This window comes from Pimephales promelas, chromosome 11, assembly GCF_988280905.1.
Source record: "Pimephales promelas chromosome 11, fPimPro1.hap1.1, whole genome shotgun sequence".
Taxonomy (NCBI): Eukaryota; Metazoa; Chordata; class Actinopteri; order Cypriniformes; family Leuciscidae; genus Pimephales; species Pimephales promelas.
Window position 1 is genome coordinate 36002138 of NC_142779.1, and position 26531 is coordinate 36028668.

Genomic DNA, 26531 nt, shown 5'->3' on the forward strand with positions numbered 1-26531 from the left:
GAGGCTCTAGCCCCTTCCAGAGCTGAGATATCGAAACTCAAAAATTCGGCCCGAAAAAAAAAACGACAGTGGTACCCCTTACGTTTTTTTTTTGGGTGAAAAATTAAGTTTCTCCAATCTTCCCAAATTCTGATAGAGGGTCATGAGACTTAGACCTGAGTGCAAAAATGGAGGCTCTAGCCCCTTCCAGAGCTGAGATATCGAAACTCAAAAATTCGTCCCGAAAAAAAAACGACAGTGGTACCCCTTACGTTTTTTTTTTTTGGGCGAAAAATTAAGTTTCTCCAATCTTCCCAAATTCTGATAGAGGGCCATGAGACTTAGACCTGAGTGCAAAAATGGAGGCTCTAGCCCCTTCCAGAGCAGAGATATCGAAACTCAAAAATTCGGCCCGGAAAAAAAAAACGACAGTGGTACCCCTTACGTTTTTTTTTTGGGCGAAAAATTAAGTTTCTCCAATCTTCCCAAATTCTGATAGAGGGCCATGAGACTTAGACCTGAGTGCAAAAATGGAGGCTCTAGCCCCTTCCAGAGCTGAGATATCGAAACTCAAAAATTCGGCCCGAAAAAAAAACGACAGTGGTACCCCTTACGTTTTTTTTTTTTGGGCGAAAAATTAAGTTTCTCCAATCTTCCCAAATTCTGATAGAGGGCCATGAGACTTAGACCTGAGTGCAAAAATGGAGGCTCTAGCCCCTTCCAGAGCTGAGATATCGAAACTCAAAAATTCGGCCCGAAAAAAAAACGACAGTGGTACCCCTTACGTTTTTTTTTTTTTGGGTGAAAAATTAAGTTTCTCCAATCTTCCCGAATTCTGATAGAGGGCCATAAGACTTATACCTGAGTGCAAAAATGGAGGCTCTAGCCCCTTCCAGAGCTGAGATATCGAAACTCAAAAATTCGGCCCGAAAAAAAAACGACAGTGGTACCCCTTACGTTTTTTTTTTGGGGCGAAAAATTAAGTTTCTCCAATCTTCCCAAATTCTGATAGAGGGCCATAAGACTTATACCTGAGTGCAAAAATGGAGGCTCTAGCCCCTTCCAGAGCTGAGATATCGAAACTCAAAAATTCGGCCCGAAAAAAAAACGACAGTGGTACCCCTTACGTTTTTTTTTTTGGGCGAAAAATTAAGTTTCTCCAATCTTCCCAAATTCTGATAGAGGGCCATGAGACTTAGACCTGAGTGCAAAAATGGAGGCTCTAGCCCCTTCCAGAGCTGAGATATCGAAACTCAAAAATTCGGCCCGAAAAAAAAACGACAGTGGTACCCCTTACGTTTTTTTTTTTGGGTGAAAAATTAAGTTTCTCCAATCTTCCCAAATTCTGATAGAGGGCCATGAGACTTAGACCTGAGTGCAAAAATGGAGGCTCTAGCCCCTTCCAGAGCTGAGATATCGAAACTCAAAAATTCGGCCCGAAAAAAAAACGACAGTGGTACCCCTTACGTTTTTTTTTTTGGGTGAAAAATTAAGTTTCTCCAATCTTCCCAAATTCTGATAGAGGGCCATGAGACTTAGACCTGAGTGCAAAAATGGAGAATCTAGCCCCTTCCAGAGCTGAGATATCGAAACTCAAAAATTCGGACCGAAAAAAAAAACGACAGTGGTACCCCTTACGTTTTTTTTTTTGGGTGAAAAATTAAGTTTCTCCAATCTTCCCAAATTCTGATAGAGGGCCATGAGACTTAGACCTGAGTGCAAAAATGGAGGCTCTAGCCCCTTCCAGAGCTGAGATATCGAAACTCAAAAATTCGGCCCGGAAAAAAAAACGACAGTGGTACCCCTTACGTTTTTTTTTTGGGCGAAAAATTAAGTTTCTCCAATCTTCCCAAATTCTGATAGAGGGCCATAAGACTTAGACCTGAGTGCAAAAATGGAGGCTCTAGCCCCTTCCAGAGCTGAGATATCGAAACTCAAAAATTCGGCCCGAAAAAAAAAACGACAGTGGTACCCCTTACGTTTTTTTTTTTTGGGTGAAAAATTAAGTTTCTCCAATCTTCCCAAATTCTGATAGAGGGCCATGAGACTTAGACCTGAGTGCAAAAATGGAGGCTCTAGCCCCTTCCAGAGCTGAGATATCGAAACTCAAAAATTCGGCCCGAAAAAAAAACACGACAGTGGTACCCCTTATGTTTTTTTTTGGGGGGGGGGGGGGGGGGGGGAATTAAGTTTCTCCAATCTTCCCAAATTCTGATAGAGGGCCATGAGACTAAGACCTGAGTGCAAAAATGGAGGCTCTAGCCCCTTCCAGAGCTGAGATATCGAAACTCAAAAATTCGGCCCGAAAAAAAAAACGACAGTGGTACCCCTTACGTTTTTTTTTTGGGCGAAAAATTAAGTTTCTCCAATCTTCCCAAATTCTGATAGAGGGCCATGAGACTTAGACCTGAGTGCAAAAATGGAGGCTCTAGCCCCTTCCAGAGCTGAGATATCGAAACTCAAAAATTCGGCCCGAAAAAAAAACGACAGTGGTACCCCTTACGTTTTTTTTTTTGGGCGAAAAATTAAGTTTCTCCAATCTTCCCAAATTCTGATAGAGGGCCATGAGACTTAGACCTGAGTGCAAAAATGGAGGCTCTAGCCCCTTCCAGAGCTGAGATATCGAAACTCAAAAATTCGGCCCGAAAAAAAAACGACAGTGGTACCCCTTACGTTTTTTTTTTGGGCGAAAAATTAAGTTTCTCCAATCTTCCCAAATTCTGATAGAGGGCCATAAGACTTAGACCTGAGTGCAAAAATGGAGGCTCTAGCCCCTTCCAGAGCTGAGATATCGAAACTCAAAAATTCGGCCCGAAAAAAAAACGACAGTGGTACCCCTTACGTTTTTTTTTTTGGGCGAAAAATTAAGTTTCTCCAATCTTCCCAAATTCTGATAGAGGGCCATGAGACTTAGACCTGAGTGCAAAAATGGAGGCTCTAGCCCCTTCCAGAGCTGAGATATCGAAACTCAAAAATTCGGCCCGAAAAAAAAAACGACAGTGGTACCCCTTACGTTTTTTTTTGGGCGAAAAATTAAGTTTCTCCAATCTTCCCAAATTCTGATAGAAGGCCATGAGACTTAGACCTAAATGCAAAAATGGAGGCTCTAGTCCCTTCCAGAGCTGAGATATCGAAACTCAAAAATTCGGCCCGAAAAAAAAACGACAGTGGTACCCCTTACGTTTTTTTTTTTTTGGGCGAAAAATTAAGTTTCTCCAATCTTACCAAATTCTGGTAGAGGGTCATGAGACTTAGACCTGAGTGCAAAAATGGAGGCTCTAGCCCCTTCCAGAGCTGAGATATCGAAACTCAAAAATTCGGCCCGAAAAAAAAAACGACAGTGGTACCCCTTACGTTTTTTTTTTGGGCGAAAAATTAAGTTTCTCCAATCTTCCCAAATTCTGATAGAGGGCCATAAGACTTAGACCTGAGTGCAAAAATGGAGGCTCTAGCCCCTTCCAGAGCTGAGATATCGAAACTCAAAAATTCGGCCCGAAAAAAAACCGACAGTGGTACCCCTTACGTTTTTTTTTTTGGGCGAAAAATTAAGTTTCTCCAATCTTCCCAAATTCTGATAGAGGGCCATGAGACTTAGACCTGAGTGCAAAAATGGAGGCTCTAGCCCCTTCCAGAGCTGAGATATCGAAACTCAAAAATTCGGCCCGAAAAAAAAAACGACAGTGGTACCCCTTACGTTTTTTTTTTGGGCGAAAAATTAAGTTTCTCCAATCTTCCCAAATTCTGATAGAGGGCCATGAGACTTAGACCTGAGTGCAAAAATGGAGGCTCTAGCCCCTTCCAGAGCTGAGATATCGAAACTCAAAAATTCGGCCCGAAAAAAAACGACAGTGGTACCCCTTACGTTTTTTTTTGGGCGAAAAATTAAGTTTCTCCAATCTTCCCAAATTCTGATAGAGGGCCATAAGACTTAGACCTGAGTGCAAAAATGGAGGCTCTAGCCCCTTCCAGAGCTGAGATATCGAAACTCAAAAATTCAGCCCGAAAAAAAAACGACAGTGGTACCCCTTACGTTTTTTTTTTTTGGGCGAAAAATTAAGTTTCTCCAATCTTCCCAAATTCTGATAGAGGGCCATGAGACTTAGACCTGAGTGCAAAAATGGAGGCTCTAGCCCCTTCCAGAGCTGAGATATCGAAACTCAAAAATTCGGCCCGAAAAATAAACGACAGTGGTACCCCTTACGTTTTTTTTTTCGGTGAAAAATTAAGTTTCTCCAATCTTCCCAAATTCTGATAGAGGGCCATGAGACTTAGACCTGAGTGCAAAAATGGAGGCTCTAGCCCCTTCCAGCGCTGAGATATCGAAACTCAAAAATTCGGCCCGAAAAAAAAACGACAGTGGTACCCCTTACGTTTTTTTTTTGGGCGAAAAATTAAGTTTCTCCAATCTTCCCAAATTCTGATAGAGGGCCATGAGACTTAGACCTGAGTGCAAAAATGGAGGCTCTAGCCCCTTCCAGAGTTGAGATATTGAAACTCAAAAATTCGGCCCGAAAAAAAAAACGACAGTGGTACCCCTTACGTTTTTTTTTTTGGGTGAAAAATTAAGTTTCTCCAATCTTCCCAAATTCTGGTAGAGGGCCATGAGACTTAGACCTGAGTGCAAAAATGGAGGCTCTAGCCCCTTCCAGAGCTGAGATATCGAAACTCAAAAATTCGGCCCGAAAAAAAACCGACAGTGGTACCCCTTACGTTTTTTTTTTGGGCGAAAAATTAAGTTTCTCCAATCTTCCCAAATTCTGATAGAGGGCCATGAGACTTAGACCTGAGTGCAAAAATGGAGGCTCTAGCCCCTTCCAGAGCTGAGATATCGAAACTCAAAAATTCGGCCCGAAAAAAAAACGACAGTGGTACCCCTTACGTTTTTTTTGGGGGGGCGAAAAATTAAGTTTCTCCAATCTTCCCAAATTCTGATAGAGGGCCATGAGACTTAGACCTGAGTGCATAAATGGAGGCTCTAGCCCCTTCCAGAGCTGAGATATCGAAACTCAAAAATTCGGCCCGAAAAAAAAACGACAGTGGTACCCCTTACGTTTTTTTTTTTGGGCGAAAAATTAAGTTTCTCCAATCTTCCCAAATTCTGATAGAGGGCCATGAGACTTAGACCTGAGTGCAAAAATGGAGGCTCTAGCCCCTTCCAGAGCTGAGATATCGAAACTCAAAAATTCGGCCCGAAAAAAAAAACGACAGTGGTACCCCTTACGTTTTTTTTTTTTTGGGCGAAAAATTAAGTTTCTCCAATCTTCCCAAATTCTGGTAGAGGGTCATGAGACTTAGACCTGAGTGCAAAAATGGAGGCTCTAGCCCCTTCCAGAGCTGAGATATCGAAACTCAAAAATTCGGCCCGAAAAAAAAAACGACAGTGGTACCCCTTACGTTTTTTTTTTGGGCGAAAAATTAAGTTTCTCCAATCTTCCCAAATTCTGATAGAGGGCCATGAGACTTAGACCTGAGTGCAAAAATGGAGGCTCTAGCCCCTTCCAGAGCTGAGATATCGAAACTCAAAAATTCGGCCCGAAAAAAAAACGACAGTGGTACCCCTTACGTTTTTTTTTTTGGGGCGAAAAATTAAGTTTCTCCAATCTTACCAAATTCTGATAGAGGGCCATGAGACTTAGACCTGAGTGCAAAAATGGAGGCTCTAGCCCCTTCCAGAGCTGAGATATCGAAACTCAAAAATTCGGCCCGAAAAAAAAAACGACAGTGGTACCCCTTACGTTTTTTTTTTGGGCGAAAAATTAAGTTTCTCCAATCTTCTCAAATTCTGATAGAGGGCCATGAGACTTAGACCTGAGTGCAAAAATGGAGGCTCTAGCCCCTTCCAGAGCTGAGATATCGAAACTCAAAAATTCGGCCCGAAAAAAAAAACGACAGTGGTACCCCTTACGTTTTTTTTTTTGGGCGAAAAATTAAGTTTCTCCAATCTTCCCAAATTCTGATAGAGGGCCATAAGACTTAGACCTGAGTGCAAAAATGGAGGCTCTAGCCCCTTCCAGAGCTGAGATATCGAAACTCAAAAATTCGGCCCGAAAAAAAACCGACAGTGGTACCCCTTACGTTTTTTTTTTTGGGCGAAAAATTAAGTTTCTCCAATCTTCTCAAATTCTGATAGAGGGCCATGAGACTTAGACCTGAGTGCAAAAATGGAGGCTCTAGCCCCTTCCAGAGCTGAGATATCGAAACTCAAAAATTCGGCCCGAAAAAAAAAACGACAGTGGTACCCCTTACGTTTTTTTTTTGGGCGAAAAATTAAGTTTCTCCAATCTTCTCAAATTCTGATAGAGGGCCATGAGACTTAGACCTGAGTGCAAAAATGGAGGCTCTAGCCCCTTCCAGAGCTGAGATATCGAAACTCAAAAATTCGGCCCGAAAAAAAAAACGACAGTGGTACCCCTTACGTTTTTTTTTTGGGCGAAAAATTAAGTTTCTCCAATCTTCCCAAATTCTGATAGAGGGCCATAAGACTTAGACCTGAGTGCAAAAATGGAGGCTCTAGCCCCTTCCAGAGCTGAGATATCGAAACTCAAAAATTCAGCCCGAAAAAAAAACGACAGTGGTACCCCTTACGTTTTTTTTTTTTGGGCGAAAAATTAAGTTTCTCCAATCTTCCCAAATTCTGATAGAGGGCCATGAGACTTAGACCTGAGTGCAAAAATGGAGGCTCTAGCCCCTTCCAGAGCTGAGATATCGAAACTCAAAAATTCGGCCCGAAAAATAAACGACAGTGGTACCCCTTACGTTTTTTTTTTCGGTGAAAAATTAAGTTTCTCCAATCTTCCCAAATTCTGATAGAGGGCCATGAGACTTAGACCTGAGTGCAAAAATGGAGGCTCTAGCCCCTTCCAGCGCTGAGATATCGAAACTCAAAAATTCGGCCCGAAAAAAAAACGACAGTGGTACCCCTTACGTTTTTTTTTTGGGCGAAAAATTAAGTTTCTCCAATCTTCCCAAATTCTGATAGAGGGCCATGAGACTTAGACCTGAGTGCAAAAATGGAGGCTCTAGCCCCTTCCAGAGTTGAGATATTGAAACTCAAAAATTCGGCCCGAAAAAAAAAACGACAGTGGTACCCCTTACGTTTTTTTTTTTGGGTGAAAAATTAAGTTTCTCCAATCTTCCCAAATTCTGATAGAGGGCCATGAGACTTAGACCTGAGTGCAAAAATGGAGGCTCTAGCCCCTTCCAGAGCTGAGATATCGAAACTCAAAAATTCGGCCCGAAAAAAAACCGACAGTGGTACCCCTTACGTTTTTTTTTTGGGCGAAAAATTAAGTTTCTCCAATCTTCCCAAATTCTGATAGAGGGCCATGAGACTTAGACCTGAGTGCAAAAATGGAGGCTCTAGCCCCTTCCAGAGCTGAGATATCGAAACTCAAAAATTCGGCCCGAAAAAAAAACGACAGTGGTACCCCTTACGTTTTTTTTGGGGGGGCGAAAAATTAAGTTTCTCCAATCTTCCCAAATTCTGATAGAGGGCCATGAGACTTAGACCTGAGTGCATAAATGGAGGCTCTAGCCCCTTCCAGAGCTGAGATATCGAAACTCAAAAATTCGGCCCGAAAAAAAAACGACAGTGGTACCCCTTACGTTTTTTTTTTGGGCGAAAAATTAAGTTTCTCCAATCTTCCCAAATTCTGATAGAGGGCCATGAGACTTAGACCTGAGTGCAAAAATGGAGGCTCTAGCCCCTTCCAGAGCTGAGATATCGAAACTCAAAAATTCGGCCCGAAAAAAAAAACGACAGTGGTACCCCTTACGTTTTTTTTTTTTTGGGCGAAAAATTAAGTTTCTCCAATCTTCCCAAATTCTGGTAGAGGGTCATGAGACTTAGACCTGAGTGCAAAAATGGAGGCTCTAGCCCCTTCCAGAGCTGAGATATCGAAACTCAAAAATTCGGCCCGAAAAAAAAAACGACAGTGGTACCCCTTACGTTTTTTTTTTGGGCGAAAAATTAAGTTTCTCCAATCTTCCCAAATTCTGATAGAGGGCCATGAGACTTAGACCTGAGTGCAAAAATGGAGGCTCTAGCCCCTTCCAGAGCTGAGATATCGAAACTCAAAAATTCGGCCCGAAAAAAAAAACGACAGTGGTACCCCTTACGTTTTTTTTTTTGGGTGAAAAATTAAGTTTCTCCAATCTTCCCAAAACTCTGGATTCTGATAGAGGGCCATGAGACTTAGACCTGAGTGCAAAAATGGAGGCTCTAGCCCCTTCCAGAGCTGAGATATCGAAACTCAAAAATTCGGCCCGAAAAAAAAACGACAGTGGTACCCCTTACGTTTTTTTTGGGGGGGCGAAAAATTAAGTTTCTCCAATCTTCCCAAATTCTGATAGAGGGCCATGAGACTTAGACCTGAGTGCATAAATGGAGGCTCTAGCCCCTTCCAGAGCTGAGATATCGAAACTCAAAAATTCGGCCCGAAAAAAAAACGACAGTGGTACCCCTTACGTTTTTTTTTTGGGCGAAAAATTAAGTTTCTCCAATCTTCCCAAATTCTGATAGAGGGCCATGAGACTTAGACCTGAGTGCAAAAATGGAGGCTCTAGCCCCTTCCAGAGCTGAGATATCGAAACTCAAAAATTCGGCCCGAAAAAAAAAACGACAGTGGTACCCCTTACGTTTTTTTTTTTTTGGGCGAAAAATTAAGTTTCTCCAATCTTCCCAAATTCTGGTAGAGGGTCATGAGACTTAGACCTGAGTGCAAAAATGGAGGCTCTAGCCCCTTCCAGAGCTGAGATATCGAAACTCAAAAATTCGGCCCGAAAAAAAAAACGACAGTGGTACCCCTTACGTTTTTTTTTTGGGCGAAAAATTAAGTTTCTCCAATCTTCCCAAATTCTGATAGAGGGCCATGAGACTTAGACCTGAGTGCAAAAATGGAGGCTCTAGCCCCTTCCAGAGCTGAGATATCGAAACTCAAAAATTCGGCCCGAAAAAAAAACGACAGTGGTACCCCTTACGTTTTTTTTTTTGGGGCGAAAAATTAAGTTTCTCCAATCTTACCAAATTCTGATAGAGGGCCATGAGACTTAGACCTGAGTGCAAAAATGGAGGCTCTAGCCCCTTCCAGAGCTGAGATATCGAAACTCAAAAATTCGGCCCGAAAAAAAAAACGACAGTGGTACCCCTTACGTTTTTTTTTTGGGCGAAAAATTAAGTTTCTCCAATCTTCTCAAATTCTGATAGAGGGCCATGAGACTTAGACCTGAGTGCAAAAATGGAGGCTCTAGCCCCTTCCAGAGCTGAGATATCGAAACTCAAAAATTCGGCCCGAAAAAAAAAACGACAGTGGTACCCCTTACGTTTTTTTTTTTGGGCGAAAAATTAAGTTTCTCCAATCTTCCCAAATTCTGATAGAGGGCCATAAGACTTAGACCTGAGTGCAAAAATGGAGGCTCTAGCCCCTTCCAGAGCTGAGATATCGAAACTCAAAAATTCGGCCCGAAAAAAAACCGACAGTGGTACCCCTTACGTTTTTTTTTTTGGGCGAAAAATTAAGTTTCTCCAATCTTCTCAAATTCTGATAGAGGGCCATGAGACTTAGACCTGAGTGCAAAAATGGAGGCTCTAGCCCCTTCCAGAGCTGAGATATCGAAACTCAAAAATTCGGCCCGAAAAAAAAAACGACAGTGGTACCCCTTACGTTTTTTTTTTGGGCGAAAAATTAAGTTTCTCCAATCTTCTCAAATTCTGATAGAGGGCCATGAGACTTAGACCTGAGTGCAAAAATGGAGGCTCTAGCCCCTTCCAGAGCTGAGATATCGAAACTCAAAAATTCGGCCCGAAAAAAAAAACGACAGTGGTACCCCTTACGTTTTTTTTTTGGGCGAAAAATTAAGTTTCTCCAATCTTCCCAAATTCTGATAGAGGGCCATAAGACTTAGACCTGAGTGCAAAAATGGAGGCTCTAGCCCCTTCCAGAGCTGAGATATCGAAACTCAAAAATTCAGCCCGAAAAAAAAACGACAGTGGTACCCCTTACGTTTTTTTTTTTGGGCGAAAAATTAAGTTTCTCCAATCTTAACAAATTCTGATAGAGGGCCATGAGACTTAGACCTGAGTGCAAAAATGGAGGCTCTAGCCCCTTCCAGAGCTGAGATATCGAAACTCAAAAATTCGGCCCGAAAAAAAAACGACAGTGGTACCCCTTACGTTTTTTTTTTGGGCGAAAAATTAAGTTTCTCCAATCTTCCCAAATTCTGATAGAGGGCCATGAGACTTAGACCTAAATGCAAAAATGGAGGCTCTAGCCCCTTCCAGAGCTGAGATATCGAAACTCAAAAATTCGGCCCGAAAAAAAAACGACAGTGGTACCCCTTACGTTTTTTTTTTGGGCGAAAAATTAAGTTTCTCCAATCTTCCCAAATTCTGATAGAGGGCCATAAGACTTAGACCTGAGTGCAAAAATGGAGGCTCTAGCCCCTTCCAGAGCTGAGATATCGAAACTCAAAAATTCGGCCCGAAAAAAAAAACGACAGTGGTACCCCTTACGTTTTTTTTTTGGGCGAAAAATTAAGTTTCTCCAATCTTCCCAAATTCTGATAGAGGGCCATGAGACTTAGACCTGAGTGCAAAAATGGAGGCTCTAGCCCCTTCCAGAGCTGAGATATCGAAACTCAAAAATTCGGCCCGAAAAAAAACCGACAGTGGTACCCCTTACGTTTTTTTTTTTGGGCGAAAAATTAAGTTTCTCCAATCTTCACAAATTCTGATAGAGGGCCATGAGACTTAGACCTGAGTGCAAAAATGGAGGCTCTAGCCCCTTCCAGAGCTGAGATATCGAAACTCAAAAATTCGGCCCGAAAAAAAAACGACAGTGGTACCCCTTACGTTTTTTTTTTGGGCGAAAAATTAAGTTTCTCCAATCTTCCCAAATTCTGATAGAGGGCCATGAGACTTAGACCTGAGTGCAAAAATGGAGGCTCTAGCCCCTTCCAGAGCTGAGATATCGAAACTCAAAAATTCGGCCCGAAAAAAAAAACGACAGTGGTACCCCTTACGTTTTTTTTTTTTGGGCGAAAAATTAAGTTTCTCCAATCTTCCCAAAACTCTGGATTCTGATAGAGGGCCATGAGACTTAGACCAGAATCCAGAGTTTTGAGAAGATTGGAGAAACTCAAAATTTCGCCCCCCCCCCCCGAAAAAAAATGACAGTGTTACCCCTTTTGTTTTTTTTCGGGGGGGGCAAAATTTTGAGTTTCTCTGATCTTCTTGAAACTCTGGATTCTGATAGAGGGCCATGAGACTTAAACCTGAGTGCAAAAATTGAGTCTCTAGACCAGGGGTGGGCAAACTACGGCCCGTTAGTCTGTTTAATCCGGCCCGTCGAGTATTTAAAAAATTGTCATAAAGATTGCATTCTGTGGCGAGGGGAGCGTGGTTCAGCGATGTCTGTAGCGGGAGAGCGAGGGAGCGGAGCCGAGCGGTAAGCCGGCCGTGCTGACAGAGTGGGGAGAGAGAGACTGCTCGTGCACACTGTGGAAAGAGTGTTGCTGCATTTGTGACCTGAGAAGCTGTATCCAGCGGGAAGAGTACTGTTTTATATGTGATTTATTTTTGAAATATTCTGAATTAATTTTGTGAGCGCGAGTAAGCGCTGTGGGGAGAGAAAGTAACTCAATAAAGTGCACGAGCCCCAGTATTCGCCGACCCTGTGTCTCCTTCCATCACCCATTCACCGAACCAACCTCCCCTCACACATTCATTTTGCCTTTTTCCTACAATACTTGAATAAATCAGATCATATTTCATTCAGAGCTGTTGTGGCTGTGCTGCGGTGTGCCACGTGTGAAGCAACGCGTCACCATGGAAACCATTCAGTGACTAAATATCGGTTGCATTGCAAAGCTCACGCTGCAGAGTCTGACCGTTTTTTTATTTATTTTATGTACGTGTAAAATTAACAATGAGTGGACCAAAGAAAAGAAAAGTGGACAGTGAGTGCCGCGTTTTTAATAAGGAGTGGACAGCTAAATATTTTTTCACCGAAGTCCGATCAAAGGCCGTATGTCTTATTTGCCAAGAAACCATTGCAGTTTTCAAAGAATACAACATCAGCCGCCACTTTTCCACCAAGCATGCTAATTATGCTAGCAACCAGTCAGAGCAAGAAAGGAAGGCTACTACTCAGAGGTTAGCAGCCAATTTACAGGCTCAGCAAAATATTTTTCTACTATTCAGGAGTCAAGTACCAAGGCAAGTTATTTTCTGGCATTCAAATTAGCAAAGGCCAACAAGCCTTTCTCCGAAGGGGAGTTTTTGAAAGAATGCATGGTAGAGACTGCGAGTCTCTTGTGTCCAGAGAGCAAAAACAAATTTGAACAAATTAGTTTATCACGGAGAACAGTGACCCGCCGTATACAACTCATTGACGAGGATTTGACCAGCGACTTGAACAAAAAAGCCGAGTCATTTAAGTTCTATTCGTTAGCACTGGAGGAAAGTAACGACATAAAAGACACCGCGCAGCTCTTAATTTTTATCAGAGGGATTGATGATAATTTTGAGATCACGGAGGAGTTTTTGGCCATGGAGTCCATAAAGGGGACAACACGCGGAGTGGACTTGTATGACAGCTTGAATGGTGTCATCGAGAGGCTTAAGTTACCATGGTGTAAACTTGTGAATGTCACCACAGATGGATCGCCAAATTTGACAGGAAAAAACGTCGGGCTTCTGAAAAGAATCCAGGATAAGGTGAAAGAAGAAAACCCAGAGTTGGATGTAATTTTCCTGCACTGCATAATCCACCAGGAAGTCCTGTGCAAGTCTGTATTGCAGTGAAGGTAGTCGTAAAGCTCATAAACTTCATTCGAGCAAGAGGACTTAACCATCGTCAGTTCATTCAATTCCTCGAAGAAACTGATGCTGATCACCAGGACTTACTGTACCACTCCGTTGGTTAAGTTTGGGGAAAGCATGTCAGCGAGTGTGGGAGCTCAAAGGGGAGATAAGAGATTGGAGTTAATGGGGAAGGCTGGGGATTTTCCCGAGCTGAGCGACATCGACTGGCTTTGTGATTTTGCATTCGCTGTGGACACATTGGCACACATGAAAGTGCTGAACGAGAATCTACAAGGGAAAGATCAATTTGTGCATGACATGCATGCAAATGTGAAAGCCTTCAAAACCAAATTGACTTTATTCTCAAGGCAAATTTCAAACAACACGTTCGCTCATTTCCCCACACTAGCGACATCTCAACATGCGAAGAAATACAGCAAATCACTGGATGTCCTGCACAGAGAATTTTGCCGTCAATTCTCTGATTTTGAAAAAATCGAGAAGTCACTTCAGCTGGTGTCATGTCCCCTGTCACTGGACTCTGAAACAGCACCGAATCCTTGAAAGTGGATAAGTTTTATGCTTCACTTAATGAAAACAAGTTTCCAAACATCCGACAGTTGGCACAGAAGATGCTGGTGTTGTTTGGCTCTACTTACGTGTGTGAGCAGACGTTCAGCGTGATGAACATCAACAAAGCATGCCACAGATCCCAGTTAACTGATGATCACCTGAGATCGGTCCTGAGAATTGCCACAACGAAACTGACACCAAACTTCGATTCGCTGGCAAAAAAGGGTGATCAACAGCACTGTTCTCACTGAAACTAGGTAGGTAGGTTGGCTAATCTTTACTTTTTAGGTATTGAGTTTCATATGTAATTTATAACTAATATCCCAGCGTTGGCACGATTGAATCATTGACATTTCAGCACTCCTTGAAAAGACAGCGACTTAAGCGCTAGAAGGCTCCTTGTTGCACGTTAATGGTTTTTTTTTCCTTTTTTGGAAACTCACAGAGAAAAAAAAAATGTTTGTAACCACTTGTATGCCTGATTAGTTTTCAATTGATTTTTTTTTAGTTTTTCATTTGATATTTAGTTTCTTTGCTCCTCTGTATTTGTAGATGTCTCTTGGACTGCTTCCGGTTACCGACCTATCGCCTGGCTTTCGACTACGCTCCGGACCAACGACTACGCTCTGGACCAACGCATGATATCATTCTGTTATACTAAGTTTATACTAATCATGCTGCAGTTTTGTTGTTTGTCACTTTACATGCTCAAACTCTTTAAAGCAGAACTGATTCTGATTGTCTGTCAATGTTTTTATCATTTTTTATTGTTTTTTATCTGCTGGAAAAAAAGAATTCTGAAAGTGATTCAAGCGATATCGTTCCTCTGTGCCGTTATCATGGACTGCTATTCTTTTACATTAAGAATGATTGTTTACAACTATATCTTTATGGTTACAGATACCGTCCTTAGTGTGAATGGGCCTTTATTCTGCAATATTGCATGTTGTACTTTCTTCTGTTCGTAGTAATTTAAGTAACAAACACAGATGTGACCACAGCATCCTCTAGTTGTTTACATCACATCAGAGTTCCTTCTGGCGGTGCAAATGCGAGCAGAAAAATGTCCCTAGGGGAAATGTAGTTCTTGTGGAACCGTCCTAGAACTACTGTACCTGGTGCAAAAGTCCCAAATAAAACTGCACCGAAAAACACAAAATCAGAAATCCTGACTGAAACATTTAAAGAGTAGTTCACTTTAAAAAAAAAACTTTTGCGGATAATTTACTCACCCCCATGTCATCCAAGATGTCCATGTCTTTCTTTCTTCAGTCGAAAAGAAATGAAGGTTTTTGATGAAAACATTCCAGGATTTTCTCCATATAATGGACTTCAATGGGAACCAAACGGTTCAAGGTCCAAAAGGCAGTTTCAGTGCAAACTGTTCAAAGGGCTTTAAACGATTCCAGACGATGAATAAGGGTCTTATCTAGCGAAACGATCACTCATTTAATAAATAAATAACAGTTTAAGTTTTATAAGCTCAAATGCTCGCCTTGCTCTGTTCTGTGACACACGTTCGTGACTCTCCTGTTCATCAAAATGAACAAATCTTTTTGTGTCATTTGGTTGATTCAACGAACGAAATGAACGACTTGACTCGGAAAAAGATTTGTTCATTCTGATAAACAAGTTCGAACAAAACGATAACGATAATTATCGCGATATAATTTTTCTTGATAAAACGATATCAAGAGGTCGATAAATGTTCGATAATGTTTATGCTCCAAAAGCTGAACGAAACTCATTTAAACCGCGCGCCACACAGAACATTTATCCGCTCGGCTCAAAGTCCAAACGGCAGCGCGAACTCGCGCAGACGCGCAATCTGATCGTCTCCCTCACGAGATTCAGATTCTGACTATGGGTGCAACGATACAGTCAGAATCTGAACTGATACTGAATCCATTTAGCCTACCATGGATTTACTGTAAGGTTAGCCTAGTAATATTAACTGCACCATGAAATGTGGGATATACAGTACATATTGAATTGTATAATATTATTAATGTAGACAATGTATTGAATGACTAATGGAATATAAGTACAGTATTTAATAATGTATTTAACAGTTAGGCTACTGTTTTTCATACAAATACCACAGAAACCATAAAGTTATGCCATGATAGTGAGGTGCTAAGTTATAGTCTATGCCTGGTTTTATCAGTGGTTATCATGATCTGAATACATGATACTGACCAATGGTTTATTTTAATAAAACTCAAACAGTCAGAATATTACATTTTACCAAATAAAAATGTGGTCGTTATATTTAAAAAAAAAAACAACAACAACAAAAAACAGATGTTACTGTTTTTGTTAATGAACATAAATTTAACATTAGCTTAGTATTAGCTGCAGATGTACTGTCCACTCACTGTCAAATATGCACTTTGAGACAAAACATGAATATTTTGAATATTGAATTTTTGAATTTGACAAATTTTGAATATTTGACCATTTTAAAATTGCAGCCTGCACTGCAAACTGTGCTGATAAAATATTTTTCTATTCAAATATTTATTTTAAGGAATAATGAAAAATGTTTGAATGTTCTACCTCATATTTGTGAAATGTTCTCTTGTTTGGCAAGTGTCTGTCATGATATGTTCTGACAATAAAGAATAGTCTAAAACCACAATTAACTTTCACTTAGGAGCAAAAAATCTGCCTTTAAACTTGAAATAAATAAAGATTTGACATTTATCATGATAATTATCGATATTGACTGATATAAAAAAAAATTATCGTGATCATTTTTTTGGGCCATATCGCCCAGCCCTACCGTTTGGTTCCCATTGAAGTCCATTATATGGAGAAAAATCCTGGAATGTTTTCATCAAAAACCTTAATTTCTTTTCGACTGAAGAAAGAAAGACATGGACATCTTGGATGACATGGGGGCGAGTAAATTATCAGCAAAAGGTTTTTTTAAAGTGAACTACTCCTTTAACTGGACAGACAGTTTTAGGAGTGATCCCCGTATTTCACAAACATGCACGTCACAATCATGTGGGGAATCACTTCTGAATGTGTTAATTCCCAAACTTTGCAGTGTGTACATAACATGGCCAGCATGATGGAATTAATGCATGAAAGACACAAAAAATTAAAGTTTACACTGCTTACACTGAATCAAATTCAGCCATTCACACAAGAAGAAATAGGGAGAGTTTAGAGTGAGTTCTGGATGTAGAAAAGATCTCACAAGCATCAAGTTTTAGTGGCAACAGTTAGAGAAGGCCCAGTTTGATCAAGCTGATTTAAATGAATTCGAGACAATCACACCAGATGTAGAGAGATTAGAATTATAGGACTTAAATAGCGGAGTCCCGTCCATGCATCACCGCAAAGCCAGAGATAGAGACTGAACTCAATCACAAACCCACACAGGAAGTGATTAGATCAGAAACAGAGGTCAGGAGCAGGAGACGGAGATTAGACGGGGGTTTGCCACTCATTTCTTAAGCACTATACCTCATTGGACGACCCTTGGCTGTCAAAGGAGTCGGATGATTTAAGGGGAGTAGCTGATTTGCTGTTTGTCAGCCAGGGTTTATCATAATTTCGGATTAAATGTTGGGGAGTCTGTGAGAAACAATCGCACATGGGGTAGCAATAGAAACCAAGAAAAGAAAGACAATACAGGAAACAATTATATATCGACAAATGATGATGGGATAGTCAATGGCTCTGTTCCAAATCCTAGTGAGCTCCCTTTGTAGGCAGCACTTTATGATGTCATAGATGCAGATGTTTACGCTGCCTTTCTGAAATATTGTTACATTCCATATCAACAATGAAGTGAGATAAATATGAACGTAATTCATTCACTTCTGAAAAAAATTGATAAAATTTTTTTTTTTAACAACATTTTTGTGTGTGCTATGTATTTTGTCTTAGAAGCTTAGAAAAATACTAACAGCAAACCAAAGTGTCTTTCAAGGAAAGTCTGTTCACTCGTAGGGCTGCAACAAACGATTATTTTGATAATCGATTAATCTAACGATTATTAGAACGATTAATCGATTATTTTGCCAGTTAATCATTAAGTTTGGAACGATTATTCAGCTTTTTCAATTAGTTAAAACATTGAGTTATATATATTCTTACTATGATCAGTTCAGCTTTTGAAATAGTTGTTTTAATGAAGTTTGAGCCAACTAAACAGGTCATTCTCTTTAAGTTTTCAGATTTCAGTCCAACTCAAATCACACACATGCTCTCTAAGCATTGTTTAATAGGACCACTGCTTTTCTTAGATTTGAAACAGGAAAAGGGTCATTACTTCAGGAAACAAAGAATGGTAAAATATTAATCTGCAAACCATTATTATAAATATAAAATTGCAATCTTTTTTTTCATGACAACTGAGCTGACCAAGACGTTCTCACTCAGCTTTTAATTTACAGAATGAAAAAGAAAAAGTAAATGCCATGATATTCTTCCTAACAACTCCTTTTGTAAGTCTTCATGATTATGGAACAAAATACAGGCGAGTGATACGACTATAATAGTGTTACAATAATGAAAACAGCACTGACTCCTAAGCTCGATCAAGCTTTATTCTATGCAAAATAAATCATCACATTACTTTAATTATATTATTATCGATAATATTGTTACTATTATTAGTAGTATTGCATTATCTAATAAAGAGATTTACGTTACCACTCCATCTGGAGAACACTCAGTTCGGATTCATGCAAAATGATTGAAGCGTGTTTCGGTATTTGACAAAACTCACTTGAAATGAGCTGTGACTTTGATCCGTGTGCTGTATGTATTATGTATTAATCATTGTAGAGCGTTCTGAACCAATCAGCAAGGCAGCTCACTAGGTTCTGGAACCGAGCTTAATGATTGGCGACAGGAAATTGTGACAAAAACATGGAGCAGTTTCGGGGTTCCTCTGCAACCCTATCATGGATAAGCGTACCTTGGGTGTGCTGGCGCCCGATGGGTTGGGTTGTGCGGGGCAGCTGTGGCTGGAGTTGGATCTGTTAGGGGAGGGGCCTCTTGAGGAAGGCCGTGACCTTCGACCTCTGTAGCGGAAACTGGCCATCACCTGGGTGGTGCCTTCTGGGAGAATAAACTTCTCGCGCAGCTCCACGTTGGTTCTGCCCTTTGCTGGAGGAAGAGCACGCAGTTTAGTGAGGAGAGACGCGTGACCACACCAAAACCTTCAGCGCCAGTTTAAAGAAACAAGCTCTTCATCTGAACATCTGGGGTTCAGTCCAACTTACGGTCTATGTACAACATATGTGGTACACTCTTAAAAATGAAAGGTTTGGCATTGATAGTACAGAAGAGCTTTAGTTCCCCAAATAACTAAAATAACCAGTTCCCAGTTTTCCTTAAATAACCATTTTTTTTAGTGTGAATGACATTAAAAAAATCAGTTTTCCTTAAATAACCATTTTTTTTAGTGTGAATGACATTAAAAAAATCTGAAGAACATTTTTCCACTATAAAGAACCTTTTGTGAAATGGAAAGATTCCTCGTAGGACTGTAGATGCCAATTAAAAACCTTCATTTTTAAGAGTGTATCGTCGATTGAAAAAAAAATCTGTAAAATGATCTATATCAATTTAATCACCGTACCATATAGTACTGTGAAAAATTTTTGGTTTGTTTGAAATTATTCAAGTCAAAATTATTATTATTTGTAATCAACAATCAAGCCATCATTTATGTTGTTCATAGAGCTCTAAATCAACTTTAACTTTAGTTTCAAGTTTCAGGAACTTATTTCTGAAAGCCAAAGGTTCTGATCTTAGTTATGAAGGTATCATTGACCAGGTTGGGGATTGATGAGCAAAACACACTTCAGTGTTTGATGTAGGGAATGACTTACATGCATTTCACATCACTGGCAAAATAATAATGATAAAAAGATGATGAAAACTGCACACAAATATACAAATAATGCTGCAAACAAATATATTATTGTATAGGGTTAAAGGAGTAGTTCACTTCTAAAAAAAAAAACATTTGCGCTGATGATTTACTCGCCCCCATGTCATCCAAGATGTCCATGTCTTTCTTTCTTCAGTCGAAAAGAAATGAAGGTTTTTGATGAAAACATTCCAGGATTTTCTCCATATAATGGACTTCAATGGGGACCAAACGGTTCAAGGTCCAAAAGACAGTTTCAGTGCAAACTGTTCAAAGGGCTTTAAAAGATTCCAGACGATGAATAAGGGTCATTTGGTTCATTAATCGAACGAAATGAACGAATTGACTCGGAAAAATATTCGTTCATTTTGATGAACAGGAGAGTCACGAACGCGCATCACAGAACAGAGCAAGGCGAGCATTTGAGCTTATAAAACTTAAACTTTGTTATTTATTTATTAAATGAGCGATCGTTTCGCTTGATAAGACCCTTATTCATCGTCTGGAATCGTTTAAAGCCCTTTGAACAGTTTGAAACTGTCTTTTGGACCTTGAACCGTTTGGTCCCCATTGAAGTCCATTATATGAAGAAAATCCTGGAATGTTTTCATCAAAAACCTTAATTTCTTTTCAACTGAAGAAAAAAATACATGGACATCTTGGATGACATGGGGGTGAGTAAATTATCAGCAAAAGTTTTTTTTTTGAAGTGAACTACTCCTTTAAGTCCTACACAACGCATTTTAGAAAAAAAACGTTAAGTTTCAAGTTCATCGTGTATTTTTCACTTCGATGAGTTAATCATATCTTGCATAGATGAGATTGTCAAGCAAGTTTCACAGAGCTCCAGTAAACACATGCAGAGAAAGCGAGAGAGGACACATGACTCAAGACCTCATGCTAAACAGTCCCAGACAGCACGATGGAAAGGGAAGCGTGAGATTAATGTTAATGAGAATACCATTCAAGGATCACTGCAGCACACACACACACACACACAGGGATGCACACATACCACTGGGATTGAGCAAGGAGAGAAAGTGTGAGAGTTGCCAACCTATAGGAGACTGAGTAATTGAAGAGTTTGATTCCGAGCGCAACATTTTACTCCCGTGGTGGTGAACTAGAAGAAACCATAATTGGGTTCACTAACAAAGCAGCAGGAAAAGGGAAATTCTGAAAGAAAAGCTTCATGGGAAGAAACCGGCAAGCTTTAAGAATCTCAGAAACAGCCAATCAGAGTGCAGGAAGAAAAGATTCAGCCAAACACATTATTGCACCCTATCAGCATGTAAATATAAATGGACACTTAACTCTGGATTTACTATGCATACCCAGACAGCAACATAGATGCGTTGAATCCACATGCACCAGATGTGGGCCGGATCTGGGCCGACACTACGTTGGTGTCTGGGTGGGTTCTGTTCCAAAGCCTCGTGAGCTGTTGTGCTTTCTACGGCCTACACTGGCAGTCTTGACTGAGATCAACCTCACAAGTTACTAGATCCCGACCGATAAAGGATTTTGAAGGCCGATACCGATACAAATATTTTTTGGTTTTAAAATCCGATATGCCGATATATCGGACGATATATATATTTTTTTTTTTTCGAAACGCGCAACAAAACATTAACAGATTTCCCTAACATTAGTTATTTGTAGTTATTTATGAGTTTTAACTAAAATATTATGATCATGTATTTTAAAAAGAAACTTTTTTTCTTTTATTGTCATGACAGAACAGACTGATGATAGTGGCATTAGCTAGCTTTGTTATTAGCTAGTCTATAATGAGCCATAATTTAGCAATGGATGACGTCATACTGCAAAGTGTTAAACATACATTTTCAATATAACAGGCCAAGGAGAGATGATGCGTCTCATTGCTATAACTGTCACGCGCTATTAAAGAAATACTTCAGTCACATTGTTAAAAGTTAAAAGGACACTCAGTCAACTACACTGTAACAACGTAACGTAATTATTACAAGCTAATTCCGCTTCACTCTCGGCTTATTTAACTGCAGCGGAACTGGACATGACAAACCTGCCGGAACTACTTTCCCTGAAAATAATTGCACACCTTTAGAACGTTCTCAACCAATCAGAATCAAGCATTCAACAGCCCTGTAGTATAAAACAAGGTCTCTTGGCAGTATTGATAATAAAACTACCTTCGCGTGGGAATGCGTCTATGATGTGTTAAAGCTGCATACGTAGGAAACTCAACTAGGTTTTGGAACAGAACTGTTGGAGCAAAACACTTTACAAATAAATTGAAGAATTGAGTTATTCATGATGTCAATGCCATTAAATCACCCGTCTGAACACCACGGGCTGAAGTTACCTCTGCACGGGTCATTTTTCACCAGGAACTCATCCAGGGCCATCCAGCCCCCGCCGACCCGCACCATCACCGTACTGCGCAGGATCCGCACCAGCCGGAGCTGCTGGGAGTCTCCAAACTGGACACGGACAGAAAGCAGTCATTCCTCCGTGATACGGTCATGTTTATCAGTGACACACACACACACACAGCAGAGCAACGTCAGAAACCTCGGCACCATAACACGGTTAAATGTGGGTGATTAAAACCTCAACAATCTCAGTCCAGTTAGACTATACTTTGGTTTATCGCCTCGTTTCCTTTGTTGCCCTGCTGAGCGATTTGATTTAGACAAAACTATTTTTGATATCGACACAACATTGGTTTCATTCCAGGAGATGTGAAATGAATGGTCAATCCAACTGGGTTCATGTGTGGCTTTGTGCTAATTTAAGACTCACCGTGAGAGAATATTGAGTGTGGTGGTGCTGGTCACTGTATGTCAATAAAAGTGCATAAAGTCAGTCTTTCTGTGTTTTGTTGGCTGATACTATGGTAGTTCTAGACCATATACTGCCCCCTGCAGGCGTGGAGGAAGCATGACGTGAAAGATTTCCATCATAAACACTATTATTCACTAGAATAGATATACTTGATTTGTAGATATATTTATCACCTGTGATTACTTCTAAATTCAAAAGTCTAAATTCTTATGAAAATTCTAAATTCTTATGTCTTTATTACATTTCTCTCTCTAGTTTTTAAGCATAAACAAATATTTTATTTTAACAACATTATATACAAATTTTTATTATGGCTGTCAAACGATTAATCACGATTGATGTGTTTACATAATATATGTGGGTGCACTGTGTATAATTATTTTGTATATATATATATATATATATATAAACACACACACACATGCATGTATATTTAAGAAAACAAATATTATTTATATTTATATATAATATAAATTATATATAAATCTATAGACTATATACATGAAAAATATTTCTTAAATATATACAAGCATGTGTGTGTGTGTGTATTTATATATATAAAATAATTATACACAGTGCACCCACATATATTATGCAAACACAAACTTTTATTTTGGATGCACAGACCTAATTTTTATATAATTGTTTATTTTAAAATTAGGTGGGTATTACTGATATTATACTGAGTCTTCATCTCATATGAGCAATGTTGGCTAAGTTACTCTAAAAAAATAATTTAATTACATATTCAACAGTGTAATTAGATTACTGTACTAATTGCTCTCTAAAAAGTATTGCATTATAACACTAATTACACTGTCCCATATCGACCTCCACCAGTTAAACAATACAGGGATAGACATGAAATTGCTCTTCTAATTATTTCAGATAAATAATATAAAATTGCATAAATTATTCCTGAACAGAACAAAGTATTTAAAGGGAGATGTTTAAATTAAAAACATACATTTTTACATTAGACGTTAACGTTTGATGTTAAATCCACAATTGTTTTGTATTTGATTTGTCCCATAGTCTATACAGTATTTAACCCTCAATCGGGTCTCGACTTTTACTTAATAAAAAAAAGGTTCCCTTCATCTCAGTGTAATAAGATTTTGTGACTTTTCATACATTATCTATCTATACACACAAAAAACTGGGCTTAATTCAGTTGTTCTGAAGGTATGTAAAAAAAAAAAAATGTTTACACTTCTGGTCTTCGGGGTCAATATGACCCCACATTGAAATGAATGGGAAATGTGAAACTAAATATATTTTCTTCATGCGTCAAAAAAAAAAAAAAAAAATCCAGCATAAATCTGAACATTTTTACACAGAAATGAAGGCCTAGAACTAGAGCATAAATGCAATGCATCATAGAAAAATAATATTTCATATGCAAGCTAATGGTGTAGTTGAGTAATTGTGTGGTATATAGATACAAAAGTACTTTATATCTCCAAAAACACAGCATTAATGAATAGATGAGAAGCAAACAAAAAAATTATTTATTATTTGTTTAATTAAAAATGTATATTTTTTTGTACTATTACTCAATCAATTGTTGGGGTCGTATAGACCCCGAAGCCCAGAAGTGCCCAGAACTACATCAGAAGTAACTGTAATTAAATTACAGAACATTAAGAGTAATCCCAGAGAAAAGTAATAACACTGCATGCGAGTGAACATCATTTGTCAGACATATTGCCAATTTCTTTTTTTTTTCTGTAACTTTACTACGCTCTAAAAAGTGACTTAGTGCACATTTAAGACAGTACAGTACAGTGATCAGTGTGTCCACTAGGGTGCGCTCTACACCTCTGTTCTCATACCAATAAGGGCACTGGAGCGTAGGGAACCCTACACAAGCTAAAGAAAACATCCAGCCAGATCATTTGATTGCAAATGATTGTTGCCAGTTGGATTTGGCCAAGGCATACAGATTTCACAGCACAGAAAATTATGACCTCATGCTTTCTGTAAAAAAAAAAAAAAAAAAAAAAGAGAACTTTTTCCACAATCCAACAATACATAAGTTGCACTGTCTAAAACTACAAACTAACATTCTCATAGAGGATGCGTGTTCACACTGATGCTCGACTCCACCCACACACAATATGGAGTAATGGCTGAAATCGACTCGACATGACCTCTCCGGCCTGACAGCCCGCCGTTATTCAAGTGATACCCAGAATGAATCGATACCATTGGTGAATTTGGTGATTGGGAAGATGAATTTTGAAGCATGATCAGGAAAAATCAATAAGGATGACCATTACCAGGATACAGCTTTCCAAAACCGCAACGTGTAGATGGGGGGTTAGATTTTGATTGTCCCTGTTTGTTATAGTCTCGTCGGCGATTAAGGGATCATGTAAGCAGTGAACGAGACCAAACTGTCAAAAGAATGGTTTCAGTTGATGTGATATAAAGTTCTCAATACAAAGGAAGAAAAACGATAAAACCAGCTAAGAGTCACGGATCTTCCCCGAGAAAGCATGTAGCTCATGATTTTATGTGATTTATGTCGGGAAAACCATGCATCTTTCAGCTCAACATTTTTCCTGAAGCTTTAGCTTGTTTGAACATCAGCCACAACATGTGGTTAAAAGCATTGAAGGGGATTAGGCAGGTAGCAGAAGGCAAGCAGACTGTGCTGTGTTGCAAAGCTCTCGCAAATAATAAAGAGAAGCAGAAAGCAGCGCTGCGGGGAGAAATGCGTTTCAACTCAGAAGCAGATAGGGTCATATAATAGTTGACTATAACATTAGCAACCTTTTCCTTTCTGGATTAAACACTGGCAAGATTTTAAAATGACTGCACTATACAGTTACCTAAATAAGGCCTGAATATGCGGATAAACACACACATGTGACCACATTTCAATGTGCTACAGCATGTTGACTGGAAACTATAAACAGCTGCAATTATTAATGTCATCGACCATATTGTTATTGGTCTTATCCACGCAAAAATCACTATTATCGAAAGGCCTCTCGTGGGGTATCGCTTTTGAAAAAGCTTTGGTTGTTCATTTTAATTTTAATTTCAAAAATGAAAATGCTGTCATCATTTACTCATTCCAAAGCTGTAAGACTTCCATTCATCTTCGAAACACAAATGAAGATGTTTTAATAAAATCGGAGAGATTTCTGTCCCACCATTGACAGTCTATGCAACTACCACTTTAAAGCAGTAGTTCACTTTTCAAAAAACTATAAAAAAAAAACTATATTTTCAACATATAAAAAACTATATTTTCAATATATAATGGACTTCAATGGGAACCAAACGGTTCAAGGTCCAAATGAGAGTTTCAGTGCAAACTGTTCAAAGGGCTTTAAACGATTCCAGACGATAAATAAGGGTCTTATCAAGCGAAACGATCGCTCATTTAATAAATAAATAACAAAGTTTAAGTTTTATAAGCTCAAATGAACAAATCTTTTCAACGAGTCAATTTGTTTCGTTCGTTGAATGACCCAAATGACTCGGAAAAAGATTTGTTCATTTTGATGAACGAGTTCGAACAGGAGAGTCACGAACGCGCATCACAGAACAGAGCAAGGCGAGCATTTGAGCTTATAAAACTTAAACTTTGTTATTTATTTTTTAAATGAGTGATCGTTTCGCTTGATAAGACTCTTATTCATCGTCTGGAGTCGTTTAAAGCCCTTTGAACAGTTTGCACTGAAACTGTCTTTTGGACCTTGAACCGTTTGGTTCCCATTGAAGTCCATTATATGGAGAAAATCCTGGAATGTTTTCATCAAAAACCTTAATTTCTTTTCGACTGAATAAAGAAAGACATGGACATCTTGGATGACATGGGGGCGAGTAAATCATCAGCAAAAGTTTTTGAAAAAGTGAACTACTCCTTTAATGCTTCAAAAAGTTCATCAGAAATATCTCAGATTCATTAAAATATGTTAATTTGTTTTCAAAAGATAAACTCTTTTCTTACAGTCTTACAGGTTTGGAACGACATGAGGGCGAGTAAGTGATTTTTTGGGGGGGTCAACAATCCCTTTAAGGTGTAATCCCTGAGACATTAATTAACTACATGTTTAGGGTTTGTTTTATGGTTCGTTGCTTGCAATTATACACAATCTACTATTACTATGGTACTGTATGTACATGTAAGATGTATAACGGGGACACTGTGTTTTTTGAATTACACTCGAATTACACTTGAAACTACTCCCAAACATTTAACTTGCTTTAATTAATCGGTCTAATAATTACTCGCAACACAAAGGACATTAAGGACATATCTGAACTAGACACCATTTTTGGTGTCATTTATTATCAGGGAAGTAGATGTTTCACTCTCTATTTCTAGGTTACTTTCCCTGAATCCCAGTGGAGATTTGCACAGCGCCAAGTCTCAAACTAAACAGCTGGCTTTGGGAAAAGGGTTGAAAACGAGCTTAAATTTGCTTATCG

At 39.3% G+C, this 26531-nt stretch overlaps 1 protein-coding gene and 1 long non-coding RNA gene across 8 annotated transcripts in view; one reads left to right on the forward strand and one right to left on the reverse strand.

Moving 5' to 3' along the window:
* LOC120492266 (uncharacterized) overlaps positions 1 to 14129 on the forward strand; it is a 53337-nt gene extending 39208 nt beyond the window's left edge. The window contains exons 1-2 of one of the 2 annotated variants that reach the window (XR_016145620.1): positions 12925 to 13611; positions 13907 to 14129. This is a non-coding gene — a long non-coding RNA (uncharacterized LOC120492266). Of the gene's footprint in view, positions 1 to 12924; positions 13612 to 13906 lie in introns of those variants that run through there. The other variant, XR_005625423.2, reaches the window with a different exon arrangement.
* Positions 1 to 26531, reverse strand: part of dst (dystonin) — a 302233-nt gene that overhangs the window by 37672 nt on the left and 238030 nt on the right. For all 6 annotated transcript variants that reach the window (XM_089117354.1, XM_089117353.1, XM_089117352.1 and 3 more), the window contains 4 exons: positions 21601 to 21718; positions 20311 to 20376; positions 18294 to 18484; positions 16832 to 16942 (listed from right to left, as the gene is read on the reverse strand). In XM_089117354.1, the coding sequence (XP_088973480.1) occupies positions 16832 to 16942; positions 18294 to 18484; positions 20311 to 20376; positions 21601 to 21718 (486 nt within the window). The remainder of the gene's footprint in view (positions 1 to 16831; positions 16943 to 18293; positions 18485 to 20310; positions 20377 to 21600; positions 21719 to 26531) is intronic.